This window comes from Molossus molossus, unplaced genomic scaffold, assembly GCF_014108415.1.
Source record: "Molossus molossus isolate mMolMol1 unplaced genomic scaffold, mMolMol1.p scaffold_m16_p_1, whole genome shotgun sequence".
Taxonomy (NCBI): domain Eukaryota; kingdom Metazoa; phylum Chordata; class Mammalia; order Chiroptera; family Molossidae; genus Molossus; species Molossus molossus.
The window spans coordinates 172,656,473-172,677,575 of record NW_023425344.1 but is presented as its reverse complement, the minus strand read 5'-3'; the positions used below and the strand labels follow the sequence as shown (position 1 = coordinate 172,677,575).

Here is a 21,103-nt window from a genome sequence, read left to right as displayed (position 1 = left end):
TATATCTAGCAGGATATATTGAAGAAAAACAACCCTTTTTTTTCCAAGAGGAAATATCATTTTCCACCCCCAAAAAAGATGTTTCAAATATGGTAACATAATTATGTCATAATTTATTAGGTAATATTTTATTATGATTCATTTCCATTCATTGATCACCTCCAGCCTTATTTCCTGTTTGTTAAGGAAGTCTCATAACTATCATTCCAAAATCTCAAATGATTCCCATTTTGAACTGAATCTCCTAAATAAGCAATGTCTTTTTCCCCCTAAAATGCTTTAAAATATTTTGAAATATATTCTAGACATTCTATTTATTGTAAATATTCTATTATGAATTATTTCCAACATGATCAACACTCATGTACTTACCACTCAGCTTTAACAAACACCAATTTTTGCCATTTTTGCATCAGATTGTTTTCATGGTCCCTCCATAAACAGGACTAGGAAGAAAAACTCCAGCAGGCAATACTTGAGATAGTGTGTTAGGAGCTAGTTATAATTTATACATCTGTATTAAGGTTTTCAAGTATCAGAAGAAGTAACCATAATATACAATTATCTTCATTACAAATACTTTAAATAAATGTAAATACCAAGACAAGAAACAAAGATATTTTTTATTGATTTGAAAGAAAAAGAAAGAAATAATAATTTGCTGTTCCATTTATTTATGCATTCATTGGTTGCTTCTTGTATGTGCCCTGGCCGGGGATCAAACCAGCAACCTTGGCGTATCAGGATGACGCTCTAACCAACTGAGCTACTGGCCATGGCTTAGACAAAGATTTTTTTTTGAAAATGCATTTATTGACCCTGGAAAGGTAGCTCAGTTGGTTAGAGTGTCGCCAGGAAAACCAAAAGGTTGCAGGTTCTATTCCCAGTCAGGGCACATACCTAGGTTGTGGGTTCAATCCCTAGTCAGGGTGCATATGGGAGGCAACCAATCTATGTTTCTCTCTCACATCAATGCTTTTCTATCTCTCTCCCTCCCTCTCTCCTTCCCTCTCTCCCCCTTCCTCTCTCTCTAAAAATCTATTTTTTGTTGTTGTTGTTAATTCTCACCCGAGGATATAGTTTCCTCTGATTTTTAGAGAGGAAGAAAGGGAGGGGGAGAAGGAAGAGGGAGAGAAGGGGAGAGGGCGAATGAGAGAGAAAGAGGGGGGAAGAGAGAAAGACACTTCGATGTGAGAGAGACACATCAATTGACTGCCTCCTGCATGCACCCGGACTGGGGCCAGGGATCGAACCTGCAACCCAGGTATGTGCCGTTGACTGGGAATCAAACCTAAGACCCTTCAGTGCACTGGTCGATGCTCTAAGTACTGAGCCACACTGGCCAGGGCTATGAATCAATTAAAAAAAAATATATATATATATATATACACACACACACACACACACACACACACACACACATATACTCGGGTGAGGATTTAAAAAAAAACAAAAACACCCATTTATTGTACCTTTCCTTTCTTGGATGCCCAGATAGACTTTTAAAAAAATGTCCTAGGCAACAACATCACAGGCCAGCTTCTTTTCTCTTCCCCGTGTCAGCTTCCTGTGGCGTGGTGACATCCTGGGTAGAAGGAGAGCAGTCGATACTACAGGGTCCCTTGGGTAGGAAATCAACTCTCAATAGTGATTTCTTTCATAGAAAAGAGATGCCTGAACTTGTGGTCACAAAGGCACAAGCTAATTGTAGCAAGGTCACTACCTTGCTTTAAAACAATGTGTTCTCGGCTCAAGTCAGCACCAAAGAAGTCTGGACCTGTGCATCTCCTTACTTTGACGATAGTCAGAAAACCCATCCATTCCCTTTTGAAAACAAAATAAACAAAACACCAACAATACACGCTGGACTTCTAACGGTGAGACAGGGAAGCCTGCCTTCAGGATAACAAAGAAGAGTGAGCGCCAGGCCCCTCACCTTGGAAGACTCTGTGTCTCGCAGACTGTGCCACAGAGCGATCACCTGACCAACACTTCCGCAAATGCTGAAGATGGGACAGAGTCAAACCAGTCCTGCTGCTACTCTCCCCGCCTTTATTCACAAGCACGTAAAATACTGCATAGCACAATGACCTCCAATTTCATACACTCACATTCTCTCTTGTTAGGAGGCTATGAGAGCAGACTTAAGAGCCAGGCTGCTGTATCCTAACCCCGTGGCTTGACCACACACAAGTCATATGTTCTCTCTCCCTCAAGGACGCTTTGAAAGAAAGGATGGTCCAAGCATATGTTCCTTTTCATTTATCTCTATTTCTACGTCTGTAAGATGTGGAACTTTGAAACTCTTCTTCTACAAACAGATCATCACAGGTTCTCTGTTATACTCTAAAATATGATCATCCAAAAATATGATCTCCGGGTAAATTAATCCCCCGTTAAAGCAGCCAGGCTTATATGGGAAAGACTATTTCAAAATGCACTGGTCTTGTGTAAGAGGAAAATGTGGAGATTAGAGTAGACAATGAGAGAAGAACATCTCTGTCTAGGCAGAAACCACTGCAGAATGGCAATTCTGAACAAGGTGGTACTTTTGTATTATTAATATTTCCCAAGCATACTCTAAACATGCTGTGGTACTAGACCATAGTGTGGTACTAGACTATGGCAAATCCATGTGGACAGAGGAGGAAAAAGGAAAAGAAGGAAAAGAAGTCCATTAAAAAACAAAACAAAACAAAACTATCAAAAGAAAATTAAATTGGTCCCAGAAGGTTCTGGTAAAAATAGAAATCAGCCTCAGTCTTTGCCCTTCCCAGGGTTCCCAAAAAAAACATGAGAAGGATATGAATTACAAACATGGAAACCAGTGAGTAATAACCTGAATCCCATTAGCCAAGAGTAGGGAGCAAGGGTATTGGAACAAGATAGATCAAAAATAGACAATACATAGGACTTTTCACTTCTATAATACTCCAGGTTCCTTTCTCTGTTTAGCAAAGTCTATACACTTGAGACTATTCCTAATTTTTAACTCTGGGGGAAAAAAAGGTCTCTACTTACTTTCTATGTACCAATCTGATCATAGTTTACCCCAAAGGAATCAACTCAAATTCCTCTCCAAAATAAAAACTGGAATTCAGTGAGATCTCTACTGCTATCATTTAGAAACCACACTATCTGTGAACCTACAGAAAAGACATTTATCTGAGCAATACATCTCCAACAAACATCTATATGGCCTTAGGTTGAACCCCAACCTACAGGGAATCTCAGTTTCCCCATCTGAAAAGTGAAAGATATAGACCAAATGATATCTGAGACCATTTTGTTTCTGGGTGTACATTCTATGATGCTCCTTGAAGAATGAGGAAAAAAGACACCAAAAGTTCAAAATACAGCTACTTCACTCAATTAAGAGAAGTTAGTTCGGCACTCATGGGAATCTAAAGGGCACTTGCAGGGAAGCCATAGAGCCCTTAAATGGTCAAGAAAAGAGCAACTTATGTGTGGCTGTCTATTTTTCTGAAGTCAGCTGCTGGTTACTGGAATAACAGGAGCAATGCAAGAGACTGAAGACTGGTATTCGAGAAACCATTCAGGTGAACACTAACTTGTTCTAGCTATGAATTCAGCATGAAATGAGAGTTCTTAATTATCTGTCTTCTGGGTTTCAAAGCAAGAAACAACTCACTCTTTCACTCTGGTTTTGAGTTTTAAAGAAAATAAAAAGCATAAAGATAACGAGGGAGAAGACTTAAAATATTACAGCTGAATTAGTGTTGTTTTGTTAAATGATCCCATTGTGAAGCAGTATGGCTCATAGCAACCAGGCACAGCGATGATTAGGTACAAGAAAATCAAATCTGTAGCGCTGAAGGCATTATTTTAAGTTCCATCAGGAGCGGCAGATTCTTATTTAGAAATTGCACTGTATAGCTGACAGACATGCCCACTCCTACACAGACCAGATTTAATAATATCTTGTTAGCAGCATACCTTTCAAAAAAGCACATACCCGTGCACTGGGAACATCGCAACTTGACAAGACCTCACCAAGCAGCCTCCTCGCAAATGATTTCTCTTTACCTGTTGCTTTACTTATATAAGGGTGTCCTAGTACTGCCCCACTCACGAGCCCTCCAGATGGACTGCCCCTCCAGCAACACTCCCTCCAATTTCTCCAGCTGTGGCCAGCAGGCCACATACAATATGAGCATCAAGTATGACTATTAAACATACACGCATGCATGGGTTTCTTGGGAGAGAGCACTTGAGAGCAGGCAAAGCATACCTGAGTGCATGAAAGCCTCGGGCACTAAAATAGGTAGTCAAGTACCTAAATGGGTACTTCCACAGAGGACAAAAGAGGTGGAGGTCTGAAGATAAAATCTGCCCCACAAGGGGGTCCATTTATCATTATCAGCTTTACAGAGAGAGAGCCCCCAAATTACTTTGCTCTAAGGACAGGTATATAAGTGAGTACCTTAACTAATTTCAAAATCCCATTCACACCCTATGCAAATTAAAGCATTACTAACTTGCAATACCATTCTGATTTCAAAATGTAAGGGGAATATAGCTCTTATATAGTTAAAACTAACCTACACGAAAAATGACATCACTCGAGCCTTCAAATCAAAACTAAAAAAGATTAACCCAGGATTCAGAAACACTTTGCAAATAAGTACTCTATCACTTTAAAATAGGGATCATCTCTGTAAACAATCCCAGTGTCCATCAGTAGATGAATGGATAAAAAAGCTGTGGTGCGTTTATATAATGGAATACTATGCAGCTGTAAGAAAGATCTCTTACCCTTTGAGACGACATGGAGGGACCTAGAGAGTATTATGCTAAGTGAAATAAGCCAGTCAGAGAAAGACATGTACCACATGATCTCACTTATTTATGGAATATCATGAACAAAATAAGCTGTCGATCAAAATAGATCCAGAAACATGGAAGTAAGGAATAGACTGACAAACCTCAGAGAGAAGGGGAGTAGGGGCGTTGAGAAGAGATAAACCAAAGAACTTATATGCATATATGCACAACCAATAGACACAGACAATAGTTTGGAGAAAATGGGAAGCAGGTGGGAGTGGGAAGAAGTTGGTCAATGGGTGGTTAAGGGAGGGACATCTGTAATACTTTCAACAATAAAGATAAAAAATTGGCACACACCAAAAAAATTATAATAAAATAGGGATCAAGTTGCAAAAATGCTCAATGGTCTACTGAGGTTAAACTGAGTTTATGTATAAATATTACAATCACATTTTTCCCCAGATTCCGCCAAGCCCTCACAACAATCTTTTTAAATGTTCTCTCAAAATAATGGGAAAAAGATACCTAAATAAGAAATCTTAGACATAATATGAAAAATATTAACAATAGTGTCTTGTCAATTTTCCTAATAAGCAGTTGATGAATTTCATTTGTACATACACAGCATACGTAATTTAACACATAATTATCTTTTTGCTTGAGTTAATAATTATCAGCAGTGAAGAAAAACTCATTTCCATCTTAGAGCTCCCGAGTAACTGTCATAATAACACAAATCAGAGAGATGAAATAACCCCATATTTTGTCTTCTATCTTTTTCAGTATAAATGAAACAAGTAGTAAGTCAGAAGAGTAATGTTCCCATTGTCATGACCAGATCAAAAGGCACCAAACTGTCCAACAGAGATAATTTTTTCAAAGTAGCCAAATGTTTGTTTTGTTTCTACTACAAGGGGCAGGGGCATAACTATTCCAAACCATTTACTGACTCATTTTCTATACAATATCCCCAAAGGGCCCATCACTGCACAACCAGCTGTAAGCCCTTCTGCGATAGTTCTGTGTAAGCAGCAAACAGGTTTTGGAAAGAAACAGGAAGGAAATCATATAGTTATGTGACATTAGGCAAGTCGTCTAACTTCCTGGAGCTTAATTTGCCTCATTTATAAAATAACCCAATACTGACCTTGCAGGGTCATCTTGATCAAATAAAACATTGTACATAACATACCAACTACCTAGCCAGGTGCCCTGTAAATAAGAACTATTTCAACACATTTATTTATGCTTATACCTCATCTACCCCCTCCACCCCAAATTAAAGTAGTTACTGTTATTCAACCTAATACAGAAGTGGGCCCCAATACATATCACATAATGCTGCCTTCCCCATTGCAAATTCCTGCAAGGCCACGCCCTCCCCCAACCCTCATCCCTCCCCACCAAACCCTTCCCTCATGACCCCAAGAATTAGAAATGCTGTCCTCTGGAAAACATAAAAAAGGGACAATAAATGAAAATACTTTTTGATGATAGCTCATTACTAAAATCTGCTCTGGAGCAAAGCAGTAACATGGTTAGGAGGCCAAATCTCAATACAGTAGTCAAATTCAATTGGACGGCTATTAAACCACCACTGCCAAATCTTGATCATCTTTTTTTTTTTAAAGACTTTACAACATTTTTAAGTGCTACGTTAGAATTCTCCCAACTTCTGAGGGAGGTCAGCCAAATGGTGTGTGCTGCTGGCACCCTGAAACATGCCTCCCCACCTATCAGCTCCCACTGGGTAACTCTTAGAGGCTGCCCCTGCTCCTTCCACAGGACACCATGACTCTCTCTTGCGTAAAAAAGCACAACATTAGGATTTTCTGATCAATGGATTTTAGACATGTGAAACAAGCCATTTGGAATGTGCTAATAATATATATGTATACATGTGATCATATATATTTGTATATGCACACACATATATACACAAATATGTACATATATATAATGTACACATATATACAGGGGTGGGCAAAAATAGCTTTACAGCCCTGGCCGGTTTGGGTCAGCAGCTGGAGCATCGGCCTGCAGACCAGAGAGTCCCGGGTTCGGCTCCCGCGAAGGGCAGGTACCAAAAAAAAAAAAAATTGCTTTACAGTTGCTTCTCGTGCTATTATTTATTAATTTGTATTATTTATTTATTATTTTCTCATCTGAACCAATGTAAACATACTTTTGCCAACCCCTGTATATATATAGCTTCTTACTTGATAGCCACAAATGCTGAGAGATAAAATAAGCATTCTGTCACTGATTAATGAGGAAGAAATTAAAATCAATTACTGATGTTTTACCTTTTCACAAATTTACCCTTATTAACTCCATTCAGTTAATATAAATGAATCCACTCTTTTAAAAAAATTGAGAGAAGAGTCAACACAAGAACGCACCATTTATAATATAGACAGCTCTGCAATAAAGCTTAAAAAGAAAGGTCAAGTATTCAGTCATCACGATTTAACTTTCTTTTCTTATTAAATAATTTTTTATTTTTCAATTATAGGTGTAGAACCCCATGATTAGACATTTATAAATAACTTATGAAGTAATCACCTTGATAAATTTGGTACCCATCTGACATCACAGTTATTACAATATTATTGACTATATTCCCTATACCTAACTTTACACTTCCATGACTATTCTGTAACTATCAATTTGTACTTTTTTAAAATATTTTTTATTGATTTTTTTAGAGAAAGATAGAAACATTAATTAGCTGCCTCCTGCATGCCCCCCCACCCCACCCTACCCACTGGGGATTGAGCCCACAACCCAGGTATGTGTCCTGACTGGGAATCGAACCGGGACCTTTCAGTCCATGGGACGACGCTCAATCCACTGAGCCACCTGGCTGGGCAAATTTGTACATCTTAATCCATTCACCTTTTTCACCCATCCCCCTCAACCCTACTCCCCTCTGGCAACCACCAGTCCACTCTCGGTGTCTATGAGTCAGTTCCTGTTCTGCTTGTTCATTTATTTTGTTTTATTTTTTAGAATTCCACATACAAATGAAATCATCTGGCATTTGTGTTTCTCTGTCTGACTTACTTCACCCAGCACAATACCCTCTAGGTCCATCCACGTTGTTGCAGATGACAAGGTTTCATTCTTTTTCATGGCTGAGTCATATTCCACTGTGTGTAAATAGACAGATAGATGATAGATAGATAGATAGATAGATAGATAGATAGATAGATAGATAGACAGACAGACAGACAGACACCATCTCTTCTTTATCCATTCATCTACAATCCGACCTTTCATCTGAGGCAATTCTCTACCTCATTCTGAAAGAACTGGTTCCCCTGGGCGGGCTTTAAGGAGAACCAGGGTATTTGCATGGCGTCAAACTACTTCCTCAAAGGTACTTATTATTTACTGTCATTGTTTTAACATATGCCCACAAATTCCTTGATACCCCTCCTTCTAGTAGGTAAAGTTAATTCCCATCCCAGTGAGTGTGAGTAGCAATTAGTCACTCACCTAGTGAACAGATAATGGAAAGTAACTTCACAATGGAGAAGCCTGACAGATATCATCTTAACCAAGTGATCAAAGTTAACATTATCAGTAATGTCATGTTGGTATCATGTGTCCACTAATAAGATCCAACAAGAAAGGTACATCATGTCTGTGGTTTTCTCCCCCAAAATCCATAGCCACAGTCCAATCATGAGAAAATATCAGAAAAACCCAAGTTTAGGAGCATTTTACAAAACACCTACCTAACCACTATTCTTCAACAGTGTCAAGTCCAGAAAAGACTGAGAAACTGTCACAAACTAAAGGAGACCAAGGAGACAAGTAAATATAACTTAGTATCCCGGTTTGGAACAGGAAAAGGACATCACCCTAGGTGACAGGTATATGGAAATTCTCTGTATCTTTGCAACTCCTCAGAAAAAAGTATTAAAAATTAAAAAGTCCAAAAAATAAATAACTAGGCCATAATGTCACTCAGTTAAATGGATCCACATGCAAGATATTCTGTGATTCAACAGCTTTCCTTATTTGTCAAGAATGAAAATGGTGATAGTAAAAAAAATAGCTACTCAGGGACCAAAATCTGTCATCAAATTAAGTATTATTTTAGTGACTAATTTGCCATGAGACCAATTTTAAAGGAACCAATCAAACTGGACAAAAACTAGATACCCTCTAGAGATAGTAATAAAATTCAACATGTTAAACTGCCTAAGAGACTTTAATAGCAGCATTAAGAAAATCAAAGACAGAGCTCATGGAAACAAATGAAGGTAAAGCTAAAAATAAGAAGCTCTCCATGCAAACCTCTCTCGTGAATATAAAAGGTCTTTCTGATGACTGATAAATATAAAAAATTATTTGAAAACAGCCCTGGCCAGTTTGAGTGTCGGCCTGGGGACCAAAGGGTCGAACATTTGACTCCTGGTCAAGGGCACTTACCTGGGTTGCAGGTTTGATCCCCGGCCCTGGTCGGGGTCATGCAGAAGGCAACCAGTCCATGTGTCTCTCACATCGATGCCCCGTCCCCAGCCCTTCCACTCCGTCTAAAAGTCAATGAAAAACTATCCTCAGGTGAGAATTAACAAAAAAATAATAATAACAATAATAATAATTTTTAAATTATGTAAAAACAGACCTATTTATGTGAAATGCTTCCCAATTGGCATAAACCTTGGTGATGTAAAAGAAAGATTAGAAGATAAAGGTTAGGTACAACAATCTTCAAATGAAGAAAACATTACACAAAGCATTTTATTTCTTTATTTTAGAGAGAGAGGAAGAGAGAGGGAAAGAGAGAGAGAAACATCAATGAGAGAGAACATCGATTGTCCAGAGAACTGGCCGCTTCCTGCATACCCCCAATGGGGATGGGGCCCACAACTTGGACATGTATCCTGACCGGGAATCGAACGAGCAACTTCTTGGTGCATGGGTCGACGCTCAAAGACTGAGCCATACTGGCAGGGTACACAAAGCATTTAAGGGATGAATATTTGAAGAGTCCAATAGCACAGAATTTGCTAAAAAGTTTACAAAAACACCTGCCCAAAAGCATAAAGCCACATGCCTTCTAATACTTTTCCAGGAAGATTACTTTACAGAAAACAAATGAGGAAAGCAAAACAAAGTGTAAGCTAAATTAAGAGCTAAAGGTACTAGATGCGGACATGAAAACTCTAGAAGAAAAGACTGGATGGTTACTGAAATTTGGGGATAGATAATCAGACCTGTAGAGAAGATCCACACTTCCTTTTCTCAAATTGTGGAGAAACAAAATGGATAGATTTATTACAGAAACAAAAGAGGGAATAACTCTATTTAAAGAAAAAGCCACAGAAGCACTGGAGAAAGACAAAGAAGCCACCAACGGTAATTTACAATTCAGGAACAAAGAAGAGGCGTGGGTGCCCTAGGAGAGATGGGAAAAGCAGAACTGAAACAAGAATCCCTAAACAAATGGAAATCAGAAGGTCACAGATGAAAAGGAAAAGGAATTAAAACTGCCAAGGCTGGATCTGTTCAAAGAAAAGTACAGGGCGAGAGAATGCAAGTTGATGATGATGATGAACAAGATGAGGAAAATGGTGCCGTTGGACCTGTAAAAACAGACAAAGAAGAACCTGCCTCAACACAACAGAAACACAAAACGGTGCAGGACACCAGTAGTTTAGCAAATACATTTCTACATATTCAGCTGGAGGTTTGAAAAAAGAAGAGCAAATTAGGCCCGCGTCAATGTCCAGCTGTAAGAAAGGAAAGATTGTTCTGCGTGGTTTAATCTTTTTTTGTTATTTTCCAAATAAAGATTTATTTACTATCTAGTTCTCTCTGTTATATCAAGTGCTTCAAATGTCAAAGGAAGGTTCTTTCACTGAATTGTCATTGTATTATGAGAATATATTAGTAAAACTAATAAAATACATACCATTTAAAAAGAGAAAATATGAACTGAATCCATGGAGGCAATACAACTCTCCTGCTGCTTCATGGCAAGAAAAAGTCCACAGTTTAATTTAAAAGTACAGGCTGCTAGACTGATACGCTCTCTTCCTTTCCAGTGTAATTGCTGGCCAAAGGACACGGAGCCTGCCAAATTACTTTTCATGAAAATATGCATAGACAATTCTGCTGACCAAACTATAGTCTAATCATGTCATTTCTGTGTGTCCCACTTAAACAGAGCTTATAGACTTGCTCAGAGACTTTTCACATGATTATCTTCACTATTGCTGCAGTACATTCTGCTCATGATGTAAACACTTTCCTCACTCTAGTTATCTGTGACATCTTGAAACGAAGTAGAGGAAGCATATGGCATTAGTTCAATGACTCATCATTTGAGAAAAAAATAGTGCGGGTGGGGGGTGGGGAAATTGCTTAAAGATCTAACATTTTCTGCCTGAATATTAAGTGACAGTAGGATACGATTCTCAAAGCTTGTGAACTTGTAACTTAGAACTGCAAGAAAGACTGTTCAAAAAGAAAAGCTGAAGGCATGATTATGTTTCAGAGGCTTATAGAAAGAGTCCTAAGAAAACAGCTGAAGTATAATTTCAGACAAACTAGCCCCCTTCCCATATCCTCCACTTAGAAGCTGCCACTGCCCGTGGCCAGGAACTGACCACAGGCGGCACCTGCATGCTGGCGGCACAAGCTGCAGGATGCTGGGAGGACCCCATCTCCAAAAGTGGTTCCCATGGTTTGCAGTGGTAACTAAAAATCTATCAATTTTAGATGTTTTTCCTTGTATAGAGAGATACATAAATAAAGTAGGTAATACACACACATTTAATTTAAAGAATTATTAAACAAACATAAGTAACCATCATTCAGGTCAAGAAATAGAATACTGCCAACATCACAGAAGTCTCCCCCACCCCTTTGACACCTGCTATATGTCCCTCCCCAATATTACCCCTCATCTCTCCCCTAGGTGACAATAATCCTGATTTTGTGATAATCACTTCATTGATTTTCATCCTACCATTTAAAGAGGTGTGTCTTGCCCTGGCCGGTTTGGCTCAGTGGTTAGAGCGTTGGCCTGCGGTCCAGAGAGACCTGGGTTCAGTTCCCGCTAAGGGCACGTACCTCGGTTGCAATTTGTCCCTGACCCTGGTTGGGTCGTGTGGGTGGCAACCACTTGATGTGTCCCTTTCACGTCGATGTTTCTCTCTCTCTCTCTCTCACCACCTCCCTCCGTCCTTCCCTCCCTCCCACTCTATCTGAACAAAAAACGAAAAAATGTCCTTGGGTGAGGATAAAAAATAAATAAATAAATAAATAGGCATGTCTTAATAGCATCTCTTAATAACTTCTTTCTCAAGTTTCATATTTACATAAAATAGAATCTTACTAAGGAATTGTGTGGGTATGTAGGTTTCTTTTACTTCACATTATGTTTGAGAGGTTCATCCACCTATCCAGCTATTTGTCTCACTGCTCATAGGCATCTGAGCTGCGTCCATCTGCGGCTTTTCTGAAGCAATGCTATGAACATTTGTGCACATGTCTAGAATTTCTCTAGAGCACCTTCCAAGAGTGGAAGGGCCGGATCTTCAACTTTACTGAAAAATGACAAACTATTTTCCAAATTGAATATACCAGTATGCATATACACCAACAGTGTGTACAATAGAAGTTTACTCTTTCAATTTATTATTGTTTGCAAAAATTCACTGTTACAGTGGAAATCCCACTAGGAAGAAAAACAACACATTAAACTAGATGTACTCTCAGCAAAAGGTCTGCTTTGAAAACGGCATTTGAGAATTGGACCAGAGGTGTGTGCATAGCACAGCTAATTCTGGAATTAAAAATAATGTATAAAGAACAGTTCAAAATGCAGAGTCCTTATCTGAGAAACCAAGTCTGAATTACACATTACAGTGACAATGGCCATCCTCATGGCACATGGCACACACTGAGAATGAGGAGAAAAACAGATGAACAAATATAGGTGGCAAAGTGGGAGAAAGAGGAAAAGACTTTACTTTATGACTTAACCTAAGATCACTAACTTTTAAATGCTCAGAGACTCAGACCGCTTCCACTGGTTATTCAATAAATAGACTCAATAACCAGTTATAGAAATTAGAAAAATAACATAATTTCTTAGAAAAATGGGGATATATAAATTCTATTGGCAACTATTGCTGTATTTCTAACATTCAAGGAAAAAATGATGTACTTTGTTTGACTTTACAGGACACAGTTAATTAAGCTATCAACAAAAAAAGAATCAGATAACTACTAAATCCAGACACCATGGTTACATTTAAAGCAGAACTAAAATCAATGGTAAATTTCAGATAAGATGCTGACATCATCAAATCACTTCTTTCCATTCTTACATTTCCTGAGAGAAACAGGGTTGCCTCAGGTTAGACAGAAACATGATAGAATCGCATTCAAATCCAGATCTGTTCAACTTAGAGGCCTGTGCTCCTTATGTTAAACCACACTGACAAAGGCAAGACTGTAACATCATAGCTGAACTTAAATGTCCAATATCAAAAATCAAAAGGTTCAATGTTGATAAGTCACTTCAATTTTGGTTACTTTTGTATGTAGTAAAGACATTATATACTAACAAAAAAAACAGAAAATTGAATCCAAAACATGATGTACTCTTTAGGAGACTGAAATGCAAAGTGGAGTAATTATGCCACTAATATAAAATGGGAGGTAAAAGTTTCATTATGCAAGGTAAGTTCTAGATTTCCACTATACAGCATAGTGCCTACAGCGAACAGTACATACTGCATACTGAGAATATGCTACAGGGTAGGTTTTATGTTATGGGGTCTTACCACATGCACACACACACGCACACACACACTAATAATGATGATGATGATGATAATGTGGCAGGAGGGAAGTCTGGCCTCCATGGTGATGATGATTTCACAGGTGTATGTATATTATCCCAAAACTCATCAAGTTGTACAGCCTTTTAATGTCAATCATACATCAATAAAGTGGTGGGGGTTTTTTTTAAATAAAATGGTTGTGAAAAAATGCAGCAACCAATAAAGTTTAACACACTTCAGAAAACAAAGCAAAATTTGAACTTTTAGGAGAACATCTTCATGATCTGAAGAAAAAGTGGATTTATCAAACAAGGCAAAAAAAAAAGCATAAACCATAAGGTACAAAGACAAATTCAATTACATTAAAATGTAAAACTATTCACAAAAAGTCACTATTACTAAAGTGAAGGTGAATCTCATATTAGAAGAAATGTGTAATTATAAATCAAAAGATAAGTATCAAGAATATATTAAAAGTATCTATAAGTAATAAGAAACAAACAAGCCCTGGCCAGTTTGGCTCAGCGGTTAGAGTGTCAGCCTGCGGTCCCAAGAGACCCGGGTTCGGTTCCCGCTAAGGGCACGTACCTCTGTTGCAGTTTGTCCCCGGCCCTGGTTGGTTGTGTGGGTGGCAGTCCCTTTCACGTCAATGTTTCTCTCTCTCTCTCTCTCTTCCTCTCTCTCCCTCCCACTCTATCTGAACAAAAAAATGGAAAAATGCCCTCGGGTGAGGATTAAAAAAAAAGAAACAAACAAGCCAAATGGTCAAAGAATGTGTGCAGACCATTTAAAGAAGAAAGGCAAAACAGCAAATAAAAATGCTTAACCAGCCTTGACTGACCAAGTTCTTCACACAGTTCAGAGCTAGTCACTCATGCTTTTTTATATATATATATATTTTTTTTTTTCATTGATTTTTTAGGGAGAGAGAAACATCAATTGAGAGGGAAACATCAACTGGCTGCCTCCTGCACGCCCCTCTGGGGATCAAGCCCACAACCCAAGCATGTGCCCTGCCTGGGAATCAAACCGGTGCCTCTCAGTCCATGGGAGGACGCTCAATCCACTGAGCCACACCGGCCAGGCTCAGTGTCAGTCTTTCTAATCACCCTTGTTTCTGTCTCTCATTTCACTGCGTTTGATTGGCTGAACAGTTATCTTGATTACATCCTACTGCCCACCCCTCTATGTGCACCCACACAGCAGAAAGTGAATGAGGACAAAAACACCCGTTCTCACCTTAAATTCCTGAACACTAACCTCCAGTGGTCCTCTTTTACCACCCGGCAGTCACACCATACTTTCCTATTTCATTCACTCTCCCATTCCCTACACAGTATTTCTTACCTTCTATCTCTCCTCCTTCCTGGCCCTCACTCACAGCTTTCTTTTTTCTAAGAAAATAGAAGCGATTAGAAGAGAACTTCCTCAAGCCCCAATCACATCTACCCTCTTATCCACATCCATGCCATATATTCTGCCTTTCCTCCAAGTACAGGTGAAAATCTGTCCACACACCTAGCAATGGGCAATCTCCCACCTGTACAATAAATTCCAACAGTTCATGTGTACCCAAGAAGGTAAACCAGCAATTCTCACTTCACCCTCAATTATTTTTGCCCTCTTTTCTGGATCCTCCCATCAACGAGTAAGCATGCAGTGACTTCTCCCATCTTTAAAAAATGTGTCTTAACCCACTTTCCCCACCTGTCAACTATTACTCTCCTTCCCATTGTAATAAAACTCCTTAAAATGAAGAGTTGTTAATAATTACTGTCTCAAATGTCTCTCCTCCCATGTTGTTTATAAATCCAAGAAAGAATTTATCCCACCACTCCAACAAAATGCTCTAGCCAAGATCACAGTAGCCTCATGTTTTTCAATTCAACTGTCAATTCTTGGTTGTCATCAGCTGCGTTTGACACGGGCCCTCTATCTTCCTGGGAGCATCTGAAGACACCACAGTCTCCTGGTTTTTCCTTCTGCCACTCGTCAAGCTCCTTTCCTGGCTTCTTCTCAACTCCCTAACCTCTAGGCACTGTGGTGTCCAGGGCTCAGTTCTTTTCTAGCTAACAACTCCCTTGGTCCTCTCATGCATTCTCATGACTTTCAATGTCATCTCAGGCTAGCACTGCTCAAATGTGTATCTCCACTCCAGACCCAGGTCCTGAACCCCGGTGCCTTTATCCACTAGTTTGCTTGGTACTTCTTGGTGGATGCTCTTCCGCTTACCACTCCAGACTCACCCTCCAACCTTCTCCTCCCTGCTCCGCCCTAGGAATTGATCTATATGATGACAGTTAACAGGATTCCCTTGCCTTCTGGCCTCCAACAGGCTAAGCTATGGGAAGCCCTGGCAGGAGAATGGAGGAGAAAAAGAGCTAAAGACCAGAGTATTTATTCTCCTCTGTGGAGTCACCTTCACTGGCTAGATCTCTTGACCAAAGGTGATTCATCCTCTCAAAGTAAACTGCTCTCCATGAATCTCTCCTTCAGAGTTCCAGCAGCTAGGGCTGGTAACATCTCTGCTCCCCCCACTGTGCTATCTCCGTGCTTCCCCTACATCCTACCCACACCTTCGTAAAGGATTCCTTTGTTCACACTTCTTCTCATGATATTGAATGTGCCATCTATTCCTACAGAACTCTGACAATACAGAGGTCTAACTGGCATCTCAGTTTTAACACATGCAAAAGTGAACACCTCTGATAGTTTTCCCCATCTCAAATAATGGCAACCCCCTTCTTCTAGCTGTTCTGGCCAAACAGCTGGTGTCATACCTGTCCACAGTTTTATGTTATTCGCCACAGTCGCAAGACCTCCATGCAGTCCCCTCAGAGCAGACCCGGGACCCAACCATCCCGCACCAGCTCTCCTGCTACCACCCTGGCCACGGCCACCTGAACAAATACTTGTCTGGATTGTTGCAATAATCCAACCAGTCTACCGGCTCCCTCCCTCACCTGTCTTCAGGTTACTCCAACACTACAGCCAGAGCGATCCTGTTAAAATATGAATTAGCTATAGTTCTCTTCTTTTTTCTTTTTTTTGTTACACATCACCAGAGGATATTTTTTCCATTGATTTGTTTTTTTTTGGTGGGGGGGGTTGATGTTAGAGAGACACATCGATTGGTTGACTCCTGCACAACCCTGACTAGAGCCAGGAATTGAACCTGCAACCCAGGTATGTGCCCTTGACCGGAAATCAAACCCAAGACCACCTGGTACATGGGTTGATGCTCTAACCACTGAGCAATCTGACAAGGGCTCCTCCTCTCTTCAAAACCCTCCGGTGGCTACTCATCACAGAGACTCAAAGCCTCTGAACATGCTATCCCCTTTGTCTGGAAAACTCTTCCCACAGACCCTCAGTGCTGCTCCCTCACCTTCCTCAAGTCTTTATTCAAAATGTCATCTTCTCAGTGACACCTTCTGTCACCCTTTCTAAATTTGTAACAGCCCCTTCCCACTTTATTTCTACCCTGAACAATCACCACCATTTAATATCTTACGTCCTTTTCTTTTCTTTATTGTGTCTTCCAACCTCTAGAATGTTAACTCTGTATTGCAGGTGTTTTCGTCTGTTCTGTGCACGGCCGTATACTCAGCTTTTAAAACAGTACCTGGAAATAGTGGGCACTCAAATAATTTTTAAACAAACCATAACTAGATACCATTAAATCAACTGGCTACAACTAAAAAGTCTAACAGTGCTATGTGTTGGAAAAGAGAGTGAACATGAAGGATTCTAGCTCATCTCCGCTTTGGAGAGCAATCTGGAGATATCTAGAAAGTTTGTATGTGCATATCTATCAAACCAGCGAGCCCTGGCCAGGTGGCTCAGCTGGCTGGAGCATCATCCTATGCACCGAAAGGTTTCGGATTTAATTCTCTCACATCAGCCCTGGCCGGTTTGGCTCAGCGGTTAGAGCATCGGCCTGCGGTTCGGAGAGACCCGGGTTCGGTTCCCGCTAAGGGCACGTACTTCGGTTGCAGTTTGTCCCTGGCCCTGGTTGGTCGTGCGGTGGCAGCCACTCGATGTGTCCCTTCACGTCGATGTTTCTCTCTCTCTGTCTCTTCCTCTCTCTCCCTCACACTCTATCTGTACAAAAAATGGAAAAATGTCCTCGGGTGAGGATAAAAAATAATAATAATAATAATAATAATAATAATTCTCTCACATCAATGTTTCTGTCTGTCTCTCCTTCCCCCTTCCCCTCACTCTGAAAAAAAAAAAAAAAAAAAATCAATAAAAGCATATCCTCAAGTGAGGATTTAAAAAAAAAAAAAAGTAAGCCAAGATAGCCCACTCCAACATGAAGAAAGCCTGCAGCTCTTCTCAGGCTTATGCAATGTGAAAAGAAAACAATAAACCAGTGGCAGAAGGGGGAAATGGAGTACATATCAAAAGATGTGATTGTTGTGATCTCCCAAGAAACCACTCACCGAAAAGCAAGCCACTAAGAAATTAGTAAGCAAGGAGACTACAAAAAAAAAAAGAAAAAGAAAAATACCTATGAGACCCAAACCATGCCAGGTTTTAAGTTATAAATAAATGCTAAAATAAATAACCAAAATCATAAGCCAATGTGCATAACTGCTGGGTTAAACTAGAATTCTGAATCATCTTCAAACATGTATGCAGTATCTTTTTTTTCCCAGTTACAGTTGACATTCAAAACTATAAAATGCTTCACACATTCGCATGTCCTCCTTGCCCAGGGGCCATGCTCATCCTCTCTGCATCGTTCCACTTTTGGTGTCTGTGCTGTTGGAGCCAGTGCTCTGCACTCTCTCTTACTGCCAGAGCCTGTCGTGGTAACTGACCACACAATCGATTCAATTAAATCCACAGGGAGTCCACATGTTAATTTTATTGCATTACTTTAATGTTCCCTGTAAATCTTCCAGCAGAACAGCTGATAAAAATGGAAGCTAACCAGCACACATTTTACATTTCTCCAACCTTGAATAAAAGTGCTCTTAGACCCTTAATTGGCCAAAATGCAGGTAATGAGAGAAAAATACTCAACTGACTGGCAAAAAGATGAGTCACCAGTCCCTGAATAGTCAATGAGTTGGCTGCCATCAGCAAACCTTTACCTAAGGTGGTTACACCGTGTGCCCCATAAAAATAATGACACCAGATTGAATCTGCTCTTCTGACTCACACTCTAATACTTGCTCCACTTAACTCTCTCTTTCCAACTAATAAGCTGGGAGAGAATTCATCACTTTATGACTCTCAAAAATACAGGCAGAGAGGGGAAAAACCGGAGAACTCAAAAGCAACATAAAAGTCAGGGGAGAAGAAATTCAAAACAAACTAAAATATTATTTTCATTTTATTTCAGTGCTTCTTAAATCTTAATCCTTTAAATTTTTGTAACCTGGAAAATTTTTTTAATTGAGGTCATTTAAGAAACAATTGAGAACTCTCATCTACTTGGTCCAGTTTCCTTGGTAAAACTACAGTGTACTATCACAACCAGGATATTGACATTCTGAATCTGACACAATCCGCCTATCATACTGAGACTTCCCTGGGCTTACAGGCACTCATTTGTGTGTGTGTCTGTGTGTGGAAGTCCTACACAATTTTATCACTTGCATAGGTTTGTGCACCCAGAATCACAAGGCTCCATCATGTTGCCTTCTATAACCACATCCACCTCCCAGTCTCCCATCCCTAACCCCTGAAAACATAGTCTGTCCATTCATCTTTCAAATTCATATGTCCCACCCAACAGGGAGCAGCCCTGCCCTGTTATTTCCTGTAACTACCCTCCAGTTTCACTTTGCCGCACAACCCTCAAGGTGAAGTCGATGTTAAAAACACAGCTGGTCATAGAAGGACTGAGTTTTCCGTCCCCACAGAAAGAGAAGACTGTCCAAAGCAAAAAAGGAAAGTTTGGTATTCAGGCACACGTCTCCAATATTCACTAAGTACCGATTCCTCAGAAATCAAAGAAAACCTGCTGCTTCTCAGTGTGCCCACTTGAGAGGGGCTCAGTTCAGCATTTTTCATTTCTACGAAGACTTTTACCCATTTCATCCATGACTTAAGTCATTTACATCAGTACATGGAAACCTGGACTTCAACTTAAAGAAACGACCTTTGTTCCTTGCAAACCATTAGACACACTGTCCTTTACTTGGATTTAAAATCCATACGGCAAGTGATAAATTGCCAGTTACTAAGATACAATTTAAAAAGGAACATCGATGTCTCTGCAACTTTCATAGCACGAACCAGTATGCGAGCAGTTGGAATTCATACCTGCAGAGCTGAGAAGAACACTGAAATCTGTCCCCCTCTGTGATTCTCCACTTTCATTATCAACTTCTTTTTCAGTATCTTGATATCGATCCCAGTTAGAGACTATCTTTCTTTTAGAATAATTTCCCTGTTCATCACTCTCTTCTCCATAGGTCTCTACAGCACTGCGATCTTCAACCTGCAATCGTTAGAGAAAATCAATCAACAGTCGATGTAAATCCTGACTTTAGTAGCCTTAGCAGTCGAATAAACCCTCTCCCGAAAAAATAGTACATAGGAATCACATTAGAAAGCACATTTACAGACCAAGCTCTCTGAGGATATTAAATAATATTTCAAGATAACCCTGTTACACCAAAGTATACTTTCAGGGTAAATTTCCATTTAGGTTTCTGGCAAGTCCCTACCTAAAAACTTGTGTAACTGCTATCTCTCATGTCCACCACAGTGTGTCCTATTTCAGTAGTTGTTTCCTCCTGTTGATATAATCAAGGCTATAACAGTCTTAAACTCAAAAGACTTCAGAATAGAAATCGACCCTGTCAATTTGCAGACTTTACAAATCCACATAAATACGTTATATTGTAAGCTTTAAATGGGAACCCTGCTCAGGTGCCTTCTACACAGCAGTTTCCTGTCTTAGGCATTCAAAGGTTGAGAGAGCATGCAGGAAAATGCAGAATGTGAGAAATTACAAAAAATAAAGGGCCTAGTCTGGCCGGTTTGGCTCAGTAGTTGAGCGTCGACCCATGGCCCAAGAGGTTGCTGCTTCAGTTCTCGGGTCAGGGCACATGCCCAGGTTGTGGGCCAGATCCCCAGTGGGGACATGCACGAGGTGGCCAATCGGTGTTCTCTCTCATTAATGTTTCTTTTTTTTATTAATTCATTTTTATTTTTTTCATTAATTTATTTTTGTTACAGATATTTCTTTTTCCCCCACTGATTTCCCCCCCTCCCTACCCTGTCCCCAGCTTTGTTGTCCATGTCCACTGTTCATGCATACATGCATTTAAGTTCTGTGGTTTATCTTTCTCCCACCATCCCCTCTTCTGGGGATTGTGAGTCTGTACCCCACTTCCACCTCTCTGGGACTACCCCATTCCTCAGACTGTTGTGTTCATTATATTCCACAAATAAGTGAGATCATATACTTGTTTTCTGTTTGGCTTGTTTTGCTTAGGATAATACTTTCCAGGTCCCTCCATGTTGCCTCGAAAAAA

The 21,103-nt window shown here is 39.9% G+C and overlaps 1 protein-coding gene and 1 non-coding gene across 9 annotated transcripts in view; both read right to left on the bottom strand.

The window, feature by feature from the left end:
* Positions 1-21,103, bottom strand: part of AVEN (apoptosis and caspase activation inhibitor) — a 168,754-nt gene that overhangs the window by 103,015 nt on the left and 44,636 nt on the right. Inside the window, exons 3-6 of one of the 8 annotated variants that reach the window (XR_004957125.1) lie at positions 19,884-20,061; positions 17,116-17,226; positions 16,565-16,603; positions 14,968-14,995 (exon numbers count right to left, since the gene is read on the bottom strand). Coding sequence is in view for 1 of the 8 variants with exons in the window: in XM_036245644.1 (XP_036101537.1) it covers positions 19,884-20,061 (178 nt within the window). In the remaining 7 variants the exon portion in view is untranslated. Of the gene's footprint in view, positions 1-1,476; positions 1,586-7,896; positions 7,941-9,250; positions 9,336-10,129; positions 10,389-14,946; positions 14,996-16,564; positions 16,604-17,115; positions 17,227-19,883; positions 20,062-21,103 lie in introns of those variants that run through there. The other 7 variants (XR_004957126.1, XR_004957122.1, XR_004957130.1 and 4 more) reach the window with 7 other exon arrangements.
* On the bottom strand, positions 18,281-18,387 carry LOC118621771. Its single transcript, XR_004957785.1, has one exon. It is a non-coding gene; the product is annotated as a U6 spliceosomal RNA (small nuclear RNA).